The following is a 19,110-nucleotide window of genomic DNA, read 5'->3' on the forward strand; positions in this document are numbered from 1 at the left end:
AACCCAAAATACAACTCTTAAAAACATAAAATGTTACATCAAAACACCATTTCAAAACAAAAATGAAAATATGTACTTTTTAAATTCAGTAATCAGTCATTGCTCCATCACAGATGATACTGCAGTCGTAGACGTATTTGGACAAACTGAATAAAAATGATCAGGATTCAGGATCATCTTATATTCAAAGGATTTAAAATCTTGTTTAATTTACAAGCTTGGCAAAAAGCGGATTTAGCCACTGGCTCAGGAAATCTGGTTTAAGTAACCTGTTCGGCTTGTCAACCAAATATAATAAATTTAACAAATAATTAAAGAAAAAAGAAAAAAAGAAAAAAAAGAGAGGTGTTTACAGCACCAACATCTTTAAAACAAGGATAAACTACACCTATTGGCTACACTCCTAGATAAACTTAAACCTTGTTGCAATTCTTTTCAGCAGCTGCAATGTAAATACTCCAATAATCAAGTTAGATTCCTTCAATCAATAAAAAGCAATCGCAGAATTAGTATAATATTTTAAATAAAAAGCCAAGAACTTGGGAATCAGATGCAGAAATCAAGGCCCTTGAATGGCCATTACTAAAAGAATATTGATTGCATGCGTAAGTACTAAGAAGACATGAGAAACCATAACCATAAATTATATCTATGAAAACACAATGAATGAGCATGTTCTGGATGAGGATTTTTTCCAGCATGAGCCCATTAGGCAACTGAACATCGAGTACAACTTTCTTGCCAACTCTCAGATAAGTTCCCTCATGGTAAAAAGAATAAGCTGATTCAGTATTAGCCAATCCTTCCATAGTCTTTTCTTTCACGGGATGTCGGCGGAATGCTTGCAACAGGATGATTGGCCCTACGCCCTACAACAGAATGCCAGGATCAGTTAAAACGATACCAGCTCATCCCATCCCTTCTATTCACCCCCCACAGAGAAATGAATACATTTTGACTTGAATATTTTTGTATATATTTGACTCAAACTTATTTCCAATTAGAGAGTATTGAGCAAAAAGGAAAACATAGAATGTTTATGGGGCTTGACAGTGTCAAGTCAGGAAGTACCCCATGGCATGCCATTGCCGAGTGAGCTACTTCCGGGAGAAAGCGGGCCCCCAGAGCTGAAGCTCGAAGCAGGGGCCTGAACCTTTGTATGATTCCATTCACCAACCCGTACGTTGGTGGGTCTCCCGTAATTGAACCTCTGAACAGCTTGGTGTCCCAAACGGCTAGGAGAATTTTGTGAGATATGAGGCATGAAATGAGCAGGCTTCGATATGGGGCGCACATATCCAGGATGTGGATCATGAGCTGAAGGAGGGCTACCCACCTCCACATGTGAAAAGGCTTGAACTCGTCCATTTTGTCTGAAGCACGTCATGTAAAAACCGTTAAAAAAAAAAATGAAGAATAGAAAATAAAGCATTAGAAAGAAAACCACTCATTTGGCAGTTGAACTCCCCTACCCCCTCCAAAAAAAAAAAAAAGTGTGGGAGATACACTAAATTTAAAATTCTCAAAATTGAGAAAATTAAATCTAATATAGAAAATTTCATGTCTATACAAAACCCTCAAACTATCAAAAGTGTCTATAGTTTGTCACAGTTCAATTCATCTAGTAGATTTTCAAACAATAGTTCACACATTACAGAATATTAAGAAAACTCAGGTTTGCACCAACCAAATGGAATAAACGTGTAAACATGAAAGCCACATTCGGGAAATTAGTGATTACTCAACTAAAACACAACCTACCTTTGTATGGATGGATATGAGCTTGTGCTTGCAGCATGGTTGAGCCTTCCAACCCCGACCAATGGTTGTGCAGATCCAAGATGCATATTTTTGCTGAACTCGGTTGTCATGATGCTCACATCCAATCCATCCTCTTGCAGAAGAAGTTCATCACTGAAGTAGAAATATACCAATGTCCCACCAATAGTTAAAACAAGCTAAAGGTTATCAAAGGACTTCAGAAAATCTAAGTAAACCAACTATTCAAATCAAGGTGAGAACCAGGGGAGAACCCAATAATTCAGTAGTTAGTGAAGATATGACATTCAAACATAAGATGCTCTTTGGATGCATAACATTTATTAATTTGTATAGATTAACCTATAAATGGTCTGGATGATGATAATAACGACAGAACAATTTGCATGTATTACTGTTAGCTTTTATTCATTTCTTTTTATTTTTTATTTTTTATTAATATACATTCAGAGTTTCAAAATGCATGTTGTAGTAAAATTCCAGGCCACAACTCCAGTTTTGCCTATCCATCTACAGTTATCACAGTCTGATGATCAACAATCTGGGTCCAATTCAACCAAGAAGCCCAACCTTACTACAGCCAAAAATGTTGTAGATATCTTTGCTCCAGCTCCCCTTAGAAAGGGGCCCACCATGGCAGCAGTAGTAACAATGGATTGAAAAGGAAAGATAGCTGCTACACTCAGTAACAAGCACCAGTAGCATTAGGCAATATTGTTTACTGGTTGAGCAGTGAGCTGTTCAGGTCTGACTACCAAGATGCTTGAAGTTCTCTATATTAACTAAAATTAGAATCAATACTTTAAAATAACTTTGCAATAAAAACACCATCTATTCCATCCAAAATTACTAAGTTATACACACATCCGTCATTATGGATGTGCCCCATGAACCAATTTTGATTGAAAATATATCATAAACCATGAATATATACATGTGCAAGTAACAGATGTATCCCATAGATTTACATATGCAAGTTTAGATTGCCATCTCAAATATCTTGTCTGCTTACCTATAGTTTGGATCCCAATCTCCAGGATCAGGAAGTGAGAGGCCAGCCTCAGGCTTGTCATTAGCTGCTCCTGCAGTTGGCGCATATTGCACATTAGGTCGAAGTGTATATGAACCCGGCATGCTCTGAATGGCAGAGTAACCAGCAGAGATTCCACTGCCTCCTCGATGCTGCTTCCAGCTTGCAGTATTGGAATTTGACTGCAGATGTTTTGGTGAAGCACCAAGCATTTGAGAATTTCCTTCGGCTTGCGTAGAGCTGGAGGCATCACTAAATTGCCCTTGCCAATGAGAAGATGACGGGCTCTCTTGAGATTGAGAATTTCCAGGATACCAACCTTTTCTTCTATTCATCTGGCTAACAGCAGCCATCTTTCCTAAAGGTGATCCATGACTGCCTCTGGCTGGAGAGGTTGGACCATAATGTCCAGGAGAGCCAGCAGAAACTTGACTATAGGAGCTTGGTGGAGTATGTTGTGAGGGGCTAGTGCCAAGAGGCAGTGGCGCAAAATTTCCTGCTGAGGGACTTATACCAAGTCCATTTCCGTGTGGATATTGCATAACCCTTCTTCTTGCATCAGGACTACTTCCCAGCATTGAGACATTGCCCTGTGGATGCATGCTCATCCCAGATGGACCAACAGGGGAATAATATGCAAACATATTACTACCATCTCCATAACTTCCATAACTGCTTCCAAGCCCTGTACTATCATTATAGCTACCGTAACTTCCAACACTGCCATAACTGTTGCCATGTGGATACGGCACCATCTGAAAGTGTGGGCTGTTATGAGGAGCAACTCTGTTCCTGCCTGGAATCTACATGAAAGTACATGCCCTTCAGTGAGAGAATAATGTGGTAAAGGCTGTATAAGACATGACGACTAAACAACCTCCAATAATTAAAATAATGGCACAAGTAAAGGGACATCAAGCTCACATTAGGAGAGAGACCAGCAGCAAACCAATGCCCTCCACCTGGGTTATGGTCGACCTTGAGATTTTGAGCAACAGGCTAAACACACAGACAGATACACACACACACATGGACAAGGAGAAGTACTAGTTAGATGTGTATAATCACACTTGTAATCCAGCAAATACCCAAGGATGCTAAAAAAAGTGGAACAAGTAAAAACTAATGTGATATTGTTTACAATGTAGAAGGATTACTCAAAAAAAGATAAAAGAAAAAAGAAATGTAAAGCGTAGAAGGACATCAAGAGCAATCACATAGGAAATATAAGACTAGAGTCTATTGAAAAGTCCTTTGCATGAGTTGTAGAGCATTGAAAATAGAGAATTGAATAACAATTAGATTGATTTACAATGGTAACAACTCGGGTTTAAGTTTCATGTATCAATGCCGATAGCTCATACAAGTTAACTTACCACACGAGGGGTCTCTGGGGGAGGTTTGTATGGGCATGTAAAAGGTTCCCCTGTGACAAAAGGGTGCTTTGAAGCCTGCACGAGTGTACATTTCAAATTCCAATTTCACAGATTGAACTTCAGATTCATGCCAGCAGAAATCAAGTATAATAGATGGAAAAAGTGTGACAGTTCAAGCGAAATTCAATAACCTGAAAAGGCGACCACCGTTTAGCAGGATCAAACTCAACAAGTCCCCTCAAGAAATCGATCAAAGCTAATCGTAATTGACTCTCTGTTACAAGTTCAAGACAAGAAAGCCATTAGTGACATCTTCAAGAGCTAGTAGCAACATTTGGCAAAAATGCTGGTGTCTGCTACTTCAGACATAGAAAAATAGATTTCTAACCTTTTATAATATCTTCCTGATGCAAGTTCTTTCTACAAGGATAGCTTCTGACAATTGCTTCAAGATCCATATGTTTGAAATACTCTTTTCCAATCACTGGCTTTTTCATCTCTCTCTGAACAGAAACCAGCAACCACAACCAACAAAATAGAATCACAACAAAAGCAGAATATCTTTCTTGGGGGGGGGGGGGGGGGGGGGGGGGTGGACAGAAAAAGGAAGATTACACCATCGTAATTCTTTATCAGACTAAGTTAGACAGATTTACAAGATTTGTTCATCTCTGATATTCATTATTATTTTTGGGTAAGTTTGATAATCATTATTTTCACTTCTATTTTAATTTTCTTCTTACCTATTTTTTGTTTTTTTTATATAAGTATTTGAAATTCATTAAAACCAGAGGGCGCACCCAATTATACAAGAATTATACTAGAGAAACACCTAATCAGAAAACGAAATAGCAAAAAAGTCATGAAAACTAAAAATATGAGAATAATACGAAGAATACAAAATCAGCCACCTAAAAAACATTAATATGAACACTTACAGCTTCATATTCTTCTTCTGTTAATGCTTGGTAAGGACTTCTGCCATTTGTTGAAACTTCACCATGCTCTATATTGTGGACACTCCCAATGCACTTAAAAAACTTACTTGTGTTTTTTGCCTCCTTTAGTACATAATCCGGGGGTTGTCCTCTACAAAATGTCAACAATTTTTTTTTTTTTTTTTTATAAGTAATGTATATTCGATCAAAGCACAGAGGTGCACAACCCTAGTACACAGGGAGTATACAAAAGAACCCCCTAAATCATAGAGAAAGAAGAACATAATTCTAACTCAGAAAAATTAGAAGCAAATGCACTATGTCATGACACTCTCCATATATACAGGGTGGGTAGCATCATCGTCTTCAATTCTAACAATCCATTTTCACAATCGACAAAGCTCCTTGCATTCCGCTCTCTCCAAAGACACCACATCAAATACAAAGGAGCCAACCTCCATATGTTCAAAACATTACGGTTGCCCAATTGTCCCCTCCAACTCCCCAACAAATCGCTCACCTTGCAAGGCATAACCCAATCAATGCCAAACAACTGAAAAATCGCACTCCACAACTTTGTGACAACCTCACAATGAAAGGTTGTTTGCTGTTTGAATCAATTTCACCGAAATACAACAAATAATGGGTAACGACTGATGAAACAATCTATACAAAAATTTCCAACCAATTTAAGGACACCAATAACCAAAAAACTCAAACTTGCGTTTTTTAATCAAGATAGGTTTTTGTCCCCAGCTATTCCGATTAACTGTAGTGCCATTGAGGCCAAACTAGAATCAAGATGGGTTGAACAGCCCTAGAAAGAGGCTTGGCAAACCAACTTAATGCCAGCGCTGGCAAAATGACATCAACAAAGCTTGGCTGGCTGACTAACACCCATAAATGGCCAAATTGAATCTTAAGAAGAGATTTCAGACAATCTCCTTTTATGGAGAATGACATTTTATAAAAATAAAAAAGGAAGATGTTTTGATTAAGGAAGAAGATGACATTACAATGTAATAGACATAACCAACACTAAGGGGAAATGATAGATGAGAATGGTCTACTATGTATACGCAAAAATTTTAGATAAAAAAGGCCATTCATTGTTAACTGATATCTGAACCTGCCTGAGGAACACGAGGCTGGCAATAGTATAGATCTCATGGCACAAATGAATAGATCCACAAGGTCCACCAGAGCCCGTTCAAACATAAAATCAGACTAGAATCCTAACCTTGAAGAATAGGACTTGAAACTCTGGATTTGCACTCTTTGAGCCAAGTAATAAGCCACAAAGTAAGCTATAGTAGAACGCCTTCTTGGTCCTTACAAATACACTGCTACCAGTATAAGCTTGATTATTAAGGGAGGAAAGGATCATAATCAGCTTGACGCGTATGAGAGGAGGGAGGATCTAAACTATCTGATGACATATGCATGGGTTTTAAAGGACCTGAGCTGAACAATCTCTAACAATGTTTGACATAAAAACTCCAAATTGACTCCGCATGAGAATCAAGCAACTCCACTCCATCCCAACGTTATAATTGCAGAACAAAAGCATCCTAAAGCATCCTCTTTTACATTTCTCCCTCTCTCTCTTTCAAATGCTTCTAGGACTAAACCCATACAAGACTTTATGGTGTTCATGGGTTTAGTCTTGTCTGCTGTTTGACTAAATTTGCAGTCATATTTGCCCTATGCTTCTAGAAGAAAATTTTTAAATGCTTATGAAAGAAAATGTGAAAGGAAAGAGAGGAAAGTGGGAATTTGGAAACTTTCCAGTGCTTGATTCTCTAGCTTTAGTGGCTGGCAATACACATGCCACGCATTTAGAGTAGAATTTGGTGTAGGGAAAAGCCTACTACTGTCCACAAGATAAGGTATTCTACTTAAAAAAATTTAGTGTTATAAAAAATGGCTTCTGCAGCATTTCGTTCTTTCTTTCTTTTGATAAGTAACTTCTGCAGCATTTCCTAATTGTACATGATAACAAACAGCTTTCCTATTTATAATTAATTCTATCAATTTTTTTTAACCACACAAACAACTAAGAAAACATAACAGAAAGCAAAGAATCCAAGGCATTGGAATTAAAAATCCCAGATCAAGCAAAGTACATTGATGCCTAGATCAATTTTTTGATAATTAAACACAATTCATTATAAAACACAAAAGGCGCAACCCAAGTACATGCGAAATATACAAAAGAAAACCCTAGCTAATAGGAAAAAAAAAAAAAAGATTCAAGAAAACATGAAAGCTAGTGACAAATTAAACGCATATAATTATTTATTGATCACCAACAAAAAGAGAAGGGCATACCCAAGTATTTGAATCATTCGACTGAGGAGATCGAATTCCGAAGCTCCTGGGAATAATGGCAAGCCTAGAAACAATTCAGCAACTATGCACCCAAAGGACCACATATCAATAGCCGTAGTATAACTGGAAAAAGGGTTAAGGACCAAACAGAAAACTCATAATAATAGGATGAAAGTTGAAAAATAAAGACAGAAATCGCAATTAAGAGTTCTAATGCACCAAATACAAAATGTACCTCTCTTGGGTCATTATTTTAAACAAAAGAATTATTCATAAAAAATAAATAAAAGGACAAAAACAAATTAACAAAAGAATCATTCAACAATTACTTTCAAAGAACAAATCTTCTAGTGGATTCTTGACAGATATTCTAAGTTGAAAGATCCCATATACGTATAATACACATTTCAGTTGACAGTGAACCTAACGACCAATTATATAAGTGGCTCCAAAAGATCAACTTTTGCCAATCATTGAGCCTGCATATATAGTATAAGTAGGAAGTTCTAAAGAATAACTGGTCATTGGAGGCCTTCCCTGATGCCCCGACTGAACCCTCCCTTAATCATAGACTCTGAGAGTTTAGCTTAGACCTAGCTGATCAGTTTGATTCCAACAGAGTTGCAGCCAAGGAAGAGAGTAAACAGGGAAGTAAAGCTGAAAGAAACTGAAATCAAACCCAAAGAGACAAAACTAGTGTAACAAGTAGAGCAAAAACTTCACTGAAAGGATACTGATACCCAAGAAGAACTTCAGGAGATCTGTAGTAACGACTCTGCAGAGTAGTTGCAAAAAAATGCAATTATGAGATCATCCTCAGCATGATAAGAATGAGAAAAAAGCCTGCGAGTGAGCATAACTTCCGACCTGAATGTAGGAATAAACAGTACGATCTTCCATGCATGCTGATCCAAAGTCGATAATTTTAACTTCTGCTGGCTTCACACTGTTGTTTTCAGGACATAAAAATCAATTTTAACATAAAAGAAATAGAATACATGGTTTGAAGTTCTAAGCCATAATCAAATGTCACTCACCTTGTGCACAAAAGAATGTTTTCTGGCTTCAGATCACAGTGAATAATCCCAGCATCTTTTAACAGAGCCAGTCCACATAAAATCTATTTTGAAAAAAAAGAAAAAAAAAAGAAAGAAAAAAAAAAGAAAGAAAGAAAGAAAGAAAAGAAGAAGAAGAAGAAGAAAAAGAAAGAAAGAAAGAAAGAACGGAGCAAGATGTAACATCAGTGAAGAAACATTCAAAATAAACCCAAAGAAGATACATTACAGGACTAGATCTCCCAAGCAAGATTGCTATACCTGTTTAGAGAACATTTGGACAATGCTCAAGGATAATCCCCTAAAGTGGTTTATTTTTATAAGCTCATACCTGAAAAGATTTAGAACGTCAAAACTATGATCCATGCAAATTAAAACAACAATTGTATCTGCTATGTTCAACAGATGATACAATAAGGTAGTCGTCATAACTTACAGATTTGTGTCAAGAAGTTCAAAGCAGATGCACAAATGACGTTGATATACAAAGTAATCATAAATACGAACAATATGATGCTTATCCTCAGGATCATACTTCTTATTTAACTGCAAAATGAAAACATTGAAGCAGAAATTTCACAACTAATTTTCTTTCAGTAATTAATACAGAAGTTTCACTACTGATATTACTACACATGGGAAACATATAACTAAAGGAGAACTTGATTACCATTGTCAGAATAGATACTTCAACCAGTGCCTGTTGGTAGTAAGCAGGGTGATTTTTGATAATTTTCACAGCAACAAAGCTCTTAGTCTCTGCAACCCAGCATTTAGCAACCTGCCCAAATGTCCCATGGCCAAGAACATCTTTGACAATGTACCTGCAAATAATCAAAGGAATCCAATTGAGTTAATTCAGGACAGAAAAACCAAACAGATAACAGGCTACAATTTGAGTTTTGAAATACAAGTCAACTTATTTTCTATTTACAAACCCCATGCATCCATAACTAAGGTACAGATGCTAGTAGAGGACTGCCAGCACACATACACATACAAACATGAGGAATTTACATATCTACTAAAAGGAAAGTATTAAGATGCTAGAACAAATTCATATTTCATTACATTGTTAGCAACTTCACAAGGTACCTCAGAAATGCCAAGTCCAGCGCTGATGCTGATGCAAACAAAAGCATTTCTAACTTCTGGGATGAACATTAAAACATAGAAACTCGACTCAGCCTTAAACATGGAGATCAAACACACCGAATGGGTATGTCAGATCATCTGGATAGGTGCAATATCAACCCAGATTAATTTCGTTTTCAAAATAGAAAACGGAAAATATAAAGAAAGTTCTTCCTGTGTTTCTTAATTCATCCATTCAGTTCGCTAACTCCCCCATCCTTAGATCAATATTTTACTGCCACAGTTCTTTTCCAAGTTTTTTGGGCTCAACTAAAAACAAAAAGTTTTCCATGTCTAGAGGAGATTCAAAAGGCTTGGTAGAAAAAAAGCTGGCCGGGTTCCTAATGAGATGTGAAAATGCTACTCCAGAAAAGGAATTTGAGAAAAAAGAAGAGACATTCTGGGTTGGACAGAGCCAGAATCCTTTGTTGCATCTATCTGCTGTTACTGTTTTTTTTTTAACACAAAAAAAAAAAAAAAAAAAAAAAAAAAAAAAAAAAATCTATCTTTATGTCTGTAAGTTCAGGCATTAAAGGTTCACAAACCAGAAACTGAGCAGACTCTAGCAATACTTAGAGAGGTTAATTATGATATGGACCAGCAATGGTTGTACTACTTGGCTGATTTGTCCTGCTTATGCTTGAAATTGAGATAAGCTTTGCCCAGATTGAAACTAAAACGAGTCAACATTAATATAGATGAATAACTATACTGGCAGAAAAAGAAGGTGATCTCAGTTTTTGCTTTCACTTCCAACCAAAAATCTCTAATGCTTTTCTAGCAAAAAGTAGTATGGAAAAAGGAGAAAAAGGTTTCAAGAAGAATAAATGAACATAAAATGGATTAAAAAGATTAAAATAAAAATTTAAGAATAACAAACCTCTGCTGCGTTTCTGAATTGATTAAGACAAAGTTCACAGTCAGAATAAGATCCGAGTTCGCATTATCAAAGCCATCATTTTGCACTCCAGTGGATGGGCTGGTCAAATATCTCTTCGGATTTAGTTCCTCTGAATACTTGAACTGCGGATTGCATATTTGATATGTTTCAACTATGTCCCTGGTTAGTCTTGCCACTGACTGCACAATTGCAAGCTACATGTCATCACAAAGATCTGCTTCGAGTAATTCAGATTGGGACATTATTCTAACTACATAAAGAGTCAAATGATGCTGCATCAACACACTAAATATAATTTTTTTTTGATAAGTAAGAGTAATATCATTAATAATGCAAAGCGCAATCAAGTACACAGAAGGTATACAAGAAAGGCATCTAAAAAGAAGAAGAAAACAAAACAAGAAAATCATTAAAGCTAAACACTAAAGGTGTAAGGAACTCAGCCGTCCAAGAGTACAAAGAATGAAAGAAAAAGGAAAATGAGCTCCTTAATGGTTATTTCTTTGTCCTCGAACTGTCTGTTATTGCGTTCCCTCCACACGCACCACAGAAGACAACAAGGAACCATCTTCAACAGAACTAAATATAATGAAAGGCTACTGATTAATTCTCCACCTTAAGATGTTCACTACACAACATACCAAAATCAAACCTCCAACTAGATGCAGTCACATAGCCACAAGGACTTCAAGATAATTTTTAGATTATTTTAACATCATTATTACAATATTAGGGATCAGTAAAAATATATAATAGCTGGCTTTTCTTATAGGGTATTCCAAAATTTATAAAGAAATGGACTGAAAAGGAAATGACAAATTAAGTGGAAGGAATGAAAAGAAATGTATAGGGATATTTTCCGTCCATTTGTTTGGATGTTTAAGGTAACAAAAGAATGGAAAGGAAAAAAACATGCGATTCGACTATTGTATCATTTATTTTCTATTTGAATCTCTAATTGCTCAGAGAATTTAAATGAGATTTCTTTTTGATATTTTTTTTGTTTTTTTTTTTTTGTTATAAGTAAATTTAAATGAGATATAGAACCATTCAATGAGAGGAATCCAGGATTTGGCCCCCTTTTCGGCAGAACACTAGGGTGGGGGTGGAACAAACCTTGAGCCCATTAAAAAACACAACAAAGCAAGAGAACAGACCCCAAGCTGTGTACCCTTCCCCCCCTCCCCCAACCATCCAAGTGAGCTGTTAGACTTATGTTTTCTTTTTCTTTCTTTCGTTTTTTTTTTTTTTGATATCCAAGGCTTCGCCCCAACTAGATCTCCGGGACACAGTGCAAAGCGCCCCCTCCACACGAGTCGGATTGAAGGATCAGGCTCAACCAAATTAATTTGTTAGCTGGGCAGATTTAAGTGTAACCCTAATCCAATTCTCATCAGATCCATAAATAAATTTTGTTGGGAAAAGGGATGAATTTACGACTATAAGAATGACAAGGTCCAAATAGCCTGCCTAGTTTATGTGTTGTTTCATAATCAAAGACTAGAGAAATGAAAATCCTCAGTAGTTGCAAACATAGACTATGCCTATTGGGGGCCATGAACTTCTTCCCCAATCCACACAGTCCGAGTTCAAAAATCTCCTTTGTTTTCTTTAAATGCAAAGTGTTTATTGTTAATTCATATGTCCACACTCCCAAGATTTTTATATTTCACGTAATAGTCAGACCCTAAGCTCTAAGTTTACTACCCCACTAATTCACATGGTAAGATTTAAAACTAGTAAAAGAACGTTGGTTTTAGGTTTATAATCACAATCAAAATGATTTTGAATTGGAGTTATATCATAATCACGCTATCAGAAGCAAAATATGAATAGACAATCAAATTGACTGAAAACTTTGCTGCGAAACAATTTATAAGAAGTTCAAATAGACCTCTACCCTTATATTAAGCTTAGTAAATATACTTAGTAAATATAAGGGTGGAGGACATGAATCCTGGTTACTATAGAAGACTTTTGGGGTGATTGACTTACTTGACCACCATTCAACCTTATACCACTATTGCTGCAGGCAGAATGATTCAGTTCATACAAAACCCCAGATGCTAATTTTGCGATGATATGTGTGGCATGTTGATATATTTGAAGAATGCTCTTCGAAAGAGTTTGCTATTAGAACCCTCTAATTGTCTTGATATCATTGGCTTCCTAGACGTAGACTAAGAAGCTGATTATCTTGACAGGAGGTCTATTCCAGGTTTGCATATCTTTGTGGAGGTATGCTTGTTGCTTGGAAGCCCCAAAAGAAAAAAGGTGAGGTCTAGTGCAAAAGTAAGAGTACAAGGACATGGCCTATAAAACTGGCAGGAGGTTATGGGTAAAGTCTCTTTTTGGATATGGAAATTTTACAGTAGCAAGCCCAAGAGATGTTCTACGATAATCACAGCGATATGTAATGCCAAAATTCCTTTATTTTCAGGAGAGGACCAAGTACATTGAGGTTGAAGGTCACTTTGAGTCAGATATGGTTATGAGGAAGAAGATTATGGCCTTAAGTCAAATTATTATTATTTTTTTTTTATGAATAAGTGAGCAATATACTTACTAACAACCATCAAAGTACAAACAACGTTCCAACATAAACAACCATAACAACAAAACCAGAGCAAAAAACTCTGTTACATCAAAACAAAAGCAACAACAATGGTGCTAAACCAGTACAGAGCCATCAATGTTCCAGATATGACAAATGGCCTTAAGTCACATTAATTGATCAGTCAGGGGATGTTTTTATCAAAACCTTTTAGATCTATATAACAAAATGGGCACAATGGATATGTAAACTCCAGCTTGAAGTATCATTTATAGCGGTGAGGTTCGATGAAGTACATAAATAAAGGAGGCTGCCATATTATGTGGCACTGTCTCTCATCTAGCCTCACAATTTCTTTTTTTCATCACCATATCCCAGCCATGTTATGTAGCCACTAAGAGCATGAAAGGTGCCAAAAGGTTGTAAACATACAAAAGTCACAATTGGACACATTGTTATATTACATAGCCATGGAAGATGAGGCGGCAAATGAAATAATGATGAAGTAAGAAGAAAGTTATCATGACTGACCACATTTGTGAGATCCCCTAAAGTATAAGGCATCCTGGGAAATAGGAGTAAAATATGATTTTGCAATCACTATTCAAATCAATAACTAATCCATATAATATAATTCAAATTGGGACTAAGCTATGAGGAATTCAGATACCAAAACCGGAAGTTGGATAGCAAATTGCTTCCTACATATGTTTCTATCTTTTTCTTTTTCCAATTAATTTAACACCATGTATTAGGGTTATATCAGGACATAAAATAAATTTTTTCCAAAGGTCAACATAAGTTTCTGAAGAGTACATGAAGCCTATAGTTCCTTCTCGTGAAACCCAACCAGACACCAATTACAAAGAGAAAATGGCCTGCCGGAGGATTCCTTTAAAAAAAATGACCATTGGGATTTTACTCTTTCCCCCTTGTAAGGAATATGGGTCCACTAAACCGAAGTTGCCTAACTATCTCAGACCTTCCATCTACTCCCCTTATCTTTCAAAAATACCCGTTTTAAGTAGAAAAATGCAGCAAGAAAGGAAGGGAAACTATTAAAATATCGTCTTCTTAAACTTCTTACTCATCAAGGGAATCATACCAATGGCCTTCGGGTCAAATGGCACTTCCACCCCCCATTAGGATGGGATGGTGGGGGAGTTCATGGGCTCAAATCCAAAAGGGTATTAATCTGGCTAAGTCAGAATTGATTCTTGTGGGTAATGTGGAGAATGTGGATGGGTTGGCGGGCATTTTGGGATACAAGGTTTCTTCTCTACCTTTGAAGAATCTTGATCTTCCGTTGGGGGCCACCTAAAAAGAAAGTATATTTGGGATGGTGTTATTGAAAAGATAGAGTGTTGGTTGGCTAGTTGGAAAATAATGTACTTGTTTAAGGGTGGTAGGATTACCCTCTTATTAAGAGCACACTTTCCAATTTGCCGACGTATTTCTTGTCCCTCTTTCCTCTCCCTATGGGTGTTGCTAACCGCATAGAGAAGCTTCATCGAGATTCTTACGGGGTAGGATAGGAGAAGAGTTCAAATTCCACTTGATAAGTTGGTCCAAGGTTTGTTCTCCGATATCTGAGGGAGGGAGGGTTGGGTATTTCGAAACTTGCTAATGTTTAATCGTGTCCTATTAAGGAAATGACTTTGACGCTATGTGCATAAGAGAGAGGCGTGGTGGACAGCGGTGATAAACTCTAAATTTGGCAGTTCATGGGGCGGGTGGTATTCTTATGAACCACTAGGTTGGGGGGGGGGGGGGGGGGGGGGGGGGGGGGGGGGTGTTATGGAAGAATATCAAGAGGTGTTGGGGGTCGTTTTCAAATCACACCAGATTTGAGGTGGGAGATGACGTCGAGGTTAGTTTCTAGCATGATCTGGGGTCTGGGGTCAAGGCCCTTGAGGAAGCTTTTCCAGTTTTTTATGATATTGCTTGCGCTGAGGATGCTTCCGTAGCGACTCACTTGAAGCTTTCTGGTGGTTCTAATCAGTGAAACGTAAGCTTTGTTAGAGCGGCTCATGATTGGGAGGTTGATGTCTTTGTCTCGTTTTTCAATTTATTGTACTCGGCTAGAGTAAGACGGGAAGGTGAAGACAAGCTATGGTGGACTTCTTCCAAAAAAGGGTTGTTCGTTATTAGCTCCTTCAACAATGTCCTTGTTTGTAATGGTGCAATTCATTTTCTTTGGAAGAGTATTTGGCGGACCAATGTTCCTTTGACAGCTGCTTTTTTTGCTTGGTCAACAGCCCTACGAAATATCCTCACCATGAACAATCTTAGGAAGAGGCATGTCATTGTGGTTGATAGGTGTTGTATGTGAAAGAGGGATGGGGAGTCCGTTGACTATCTTCTTCTCCATTGTGAGGTAGCTTGTGCATTATGGAGTGCGTTGTTCAGTCGTTTTGAGCTTTCTTGGGTTATGCCTAGAAGAGTAGTTGATTTATATGCTTGTTAGTGGACTGGTGGTAGCACTCAGAGTGATGTTGTATCACTTGTGTGGAAGATGATGCTTTCTTGTCTCTTATGGTGTCTCTAAAGGGAACACAATGAAAGAAGTTTCAAGGACCACGAGAAGAAGTTGGTGGAGCTTAAGTCCTTATTATTTTATACTCTTTATATTTGAACAGCTGCGTTTTTAACTCATTTTGTGCTTACCTTTCATGATTTTCTTGTTCTTTTTTCTGCTTCTAGCTAGGTATTTCTCTTATATATTTCTTATGTACCCGGGTTGTGCCTTTCGCTTAATGATATTTAGATTACTTATTTAAAAAAAAAAAGTTACTTGTCAATCACAAAAAGAAAAAAGGGAATGATTCAGAAATAAGGCAATTATTTTACTTTGTTACTAAGTCCACTTGGAGTTTATGACATTATCATAGCTTCTTTTTTCATTTTTGCTGAGAGACGTTATTTTAATCACTTAAAAGTAAAAACTTTACCATACTACATTCTCAAAAGGATGTCTTTTAGCTACATTAACATAACGAGGCTTCATTATGGTTTTCCTTTTTGTTCTCTTTTTGTATATTATTGTTCCTCAACAACTATTTTGAAGTAGATTATAAAATAAAAAAATAAAAAATAACAACTATTTCGAAGTTAAACGGAAACAAATACCAATGCTCCAACTTGCATTCTGTGAACTGGGACATCCTAAGCCCTCCCCAAAAGACCCACTCCTCCACAATTGACCCACGGTTCAACCCTAAAGTCAACTAGCTCTATCTTAATCCATGCCAATGGAGGTTCCAAGCTATAACTACATAAAGACTTCCCTTTTCCCATTTCAGCACCAGCATACCCAATACCACACATATATTTCAACATGCAAACTAAAAACATAGCTAGAAAGACTTGCAACAGAAACAAAAAGCAAGAACACTTACAGGTTTTCGCACAACAACGCGCAAAGCTTGCGAGTTGTTCACAGTTTCATAAGGACCAAAAACGAGCAGCCTCGGCCGCCAATCGAACCCCGCCCCAGCCGGCGCCGCCGATGACGATGATAAGTCCTCGGCACCACTACCACCGCCAGCCGAAACCTTTGGCTCATTGCTAGGGCAGACCTCATCCATGACCCAGACCCAGAAGCCCCAAAATCAAGCTCCGACCCAGAAACTGACCTCGCCCAATTCCTCCATACGACCCCTCTTCGCAACACAACAAAGAAAAAGACGCAAAAACCCGATTCAGTTAACTGATCACCGATCGGACTTAACAACCCGATTGTCGAACTGGGCGCTGGGCTTCTCTTCCAACTCAACGAACCCAACCCCAGCCGATTCCAATCCCATCCTCCTTCATTCACGGGAATTGCGCTCACAACATCCCAACTCCCAAAAGACCCATCACGACGACCATAATCTATCGGATTGATGATAAATTCACTGTCTTTGCAATCAAAGAGAAGCCCCCAAAGCAAAAATCGAACAACAAGAACACTAATTTGATGCCAATACTCAAAATATACGAATAGACAAACAATTATATAATATAAATTTGTGACACACACAGATTGATAGACGAAGGAATATTGGGGGAGATGAGAGAGAAGAGAAAGTGAGAGGGTACAGACTCAGGCTAGTTTTCCTTCTTATACTAATTTTTTTTCTTCTTCTCGATCCCCGACTTTGCTTTGATTTCTACTTGTTGTGATCGATCGAGCCTCAGGTTTTCCGGTTAACCAGGCCACGTCAGCTCCAAAGTGAAAATAAAATAAAATATATGTGCCATCCTAAAATAAATAAATAAATAATAAAAAATAATTTAATTATTTAATCGCTAACATAAAAAAATGTCTCATAAAGTGCTACATCATTTTATAAAATACCTTATAATAAAAATAAATACTTTCAACGGCCACTCTTAAAATCTTTATTTGATTCAAAGGTTGTCGTTATTTAGTTAAAAGTTAAATTATTCTCCTACTCTTTTTTTTTTTTTTCAAAATAAAAATATTAACAAACAGTTTAAAAATATTTAAAATTATTTTTATTTTTATATCATATCAAATACATTAAAAAAAAACAAAAAAAAAAAACTCCAAAATACATTATTAGGTTTTATTGGAAATAACGTGCAAGACCAACTAAGTTTGGCGTGTCAATGAGTACTCAAACGTGAGATCATCGTCTTTTTAATCTTTAAATTATTTATTTTTTAAATAATAAGTTAATTGTTATTCCTGTAAAAATTAAACATTTATTTTGCCAGATATGGCAAGTTTATAAAAAGTGTTTTGTATTTTGAGAATTTTTGTGTGTTTTTATTATTTGTTAATATATTTAATGTGCGTTTAAGTTATTGCTTGTCGACTTAACTAAGTACGAGCATTTTCTAGGAAAGATTCCCATAAAAATTTGCTACGTAAATGCCATGGTAGGATACTTTTGAAACTTTGGAGTATGCCACACGGCAACTAGTAAGTAACGGTAGGGTTTTGGTTTGGGTTGAATGGTCAGAGCCCACGTGGATTATTGTAGAGATAAGATGACAATGAAGTAGGGGCACTCCCGATCACTTACGTATTTTTATGTTCAAAATACTAAATCAAATTTTATTTTATCTATTTTAACTAACGGGTTTTAAAAGATATGAAGCATTCGATTATCTGTTATTTTACTATATCTTTTAAATATTATTTTTTTAATTCTTTCTTTATCTTAATTCTTATATATTTTTTGAACGATAAGCCTTTGAAATTTAAAACTCTCAATTTAGTGTATTTATCTTTCATTTTTTTTTTCGATCTCACACATGCGTTAGGATTTTTTGTTAAATCATGTCAAAATTCTCAAACTACACATTTTTTTTTAAATATATATATAAAACAAAAATAAAAAATTCAAGCATAAATATTTTTGCTTAACGGATGGGTAAAATTTAAAGATAAATACACTAACTTATGAGTTTTTTAAAATTTAAAGGGATAATTGCAAATGTGATTGATGCAAGGACAGCAAGGTTACTTGGAAGTATAAAGCCAGTAATGAATGTTGGATAAAAATATAGTTTGTATCATTACCGAAATATAAGTATCAATTAAGAATGCATGCAATATGGTGTGGAAGGTGGCCTATTGACTCCTCTGTGTTTTTGGTGATCAGCCTATAATTACTTCATGGATAGAAGCAATCTTGAAGCCTCATTCCCTCCTTGCTATTCCAAATATTCTGGTTCATGAGTTCCAGATTCGGCTGCCATCATAATGGATCAGATTTGGTTAGCTAGAAAACCTCTTTTTCTTCACAAAGCTACCATCCCTGACATCATCAATCAGCTGCATGCTGAAAGCCTGAAAGCAGATTGAGGTTACAACTAGATCCCATGCATGCATCCTCTTCCTCTTGCAACTTTGACGTTAGCAGCTGCTGCTTTAAGTGACTCTACGGGTTCTATTATTGCTGCTGCATCCAAGACTTTTTCGAAGGTGGATGTTAATGTAGGGGAAGCCAAGGCTGCATTGTTTGCAGTTCATTTAGCCATTTCTTTTGGCTGCAG

General features: G+C 36.7%; 1 protein-coding gene across 1 annotated transcript; it reads right to left on the minus strand.

The window, feature by feature from the left end:
- Nucleotides 1-551: 551 nt before the first annotated feature.
- On the minus strand, nucleotides 552-17,241 carry LOC133856027 (dual specificity protein kinase YAK1 homolog). Its single transcript, XM_062291462.1, has 18 exons — nucleotides 16,497-17,241; nucleotides 10,524-10,723; nucleotides 9,180-9,333; nucleotides 8,946-9,055; nucleotides 8,771-8,840; nucleotides 8,492-8,574; nucleotides 8,322-8,400; nucleotides 8,189-8,229; nucleotides 7,455-7,577; nucleotides 5,124-5,274; nucleotides 4,574-4,688; nucleotides 4,377-4,459; nucleotides 4,186-4,260; nucleotides 3,734-3,808; nucleotides 2,792-3,612; nucleotides 1,762-1,914; nucleotides 1,072-1,373; nucleotides 552-869 (listed from the first exon to the last, which is right to left on the minus strand). The coding sequence occupies exons 1-18, from the start codon at nucleotides 16,683-16,685 to the stop codon at nucleotides 793-795; spliced, it is 2,901 nt and encodes a 966-aa protein (XP_062147446.1). The 5' UTR covers nucleotides 16,686-17,241; the 3' UTR covers nucleotides 552-792.
- Between the last annotated feature and the right edge of the window lie 1,869 nt (nucleotides 17,242-19,110).

The sequence above is a fragment of the Alnus glutinosa genome, chromosome 1 (genome assembly GCF_958979055.1).
Source record: "Alnus glutinosa chromosome 1, dhAlnGlut1.1, whole genome shotgun sequence".
Taxonomy (NCBI): Eukaryota; Viridiplantae; Streptophyta; class Magnoliopsida; order Fagales; family Betulaceae; genus Alnus; species Alnus glutinosa.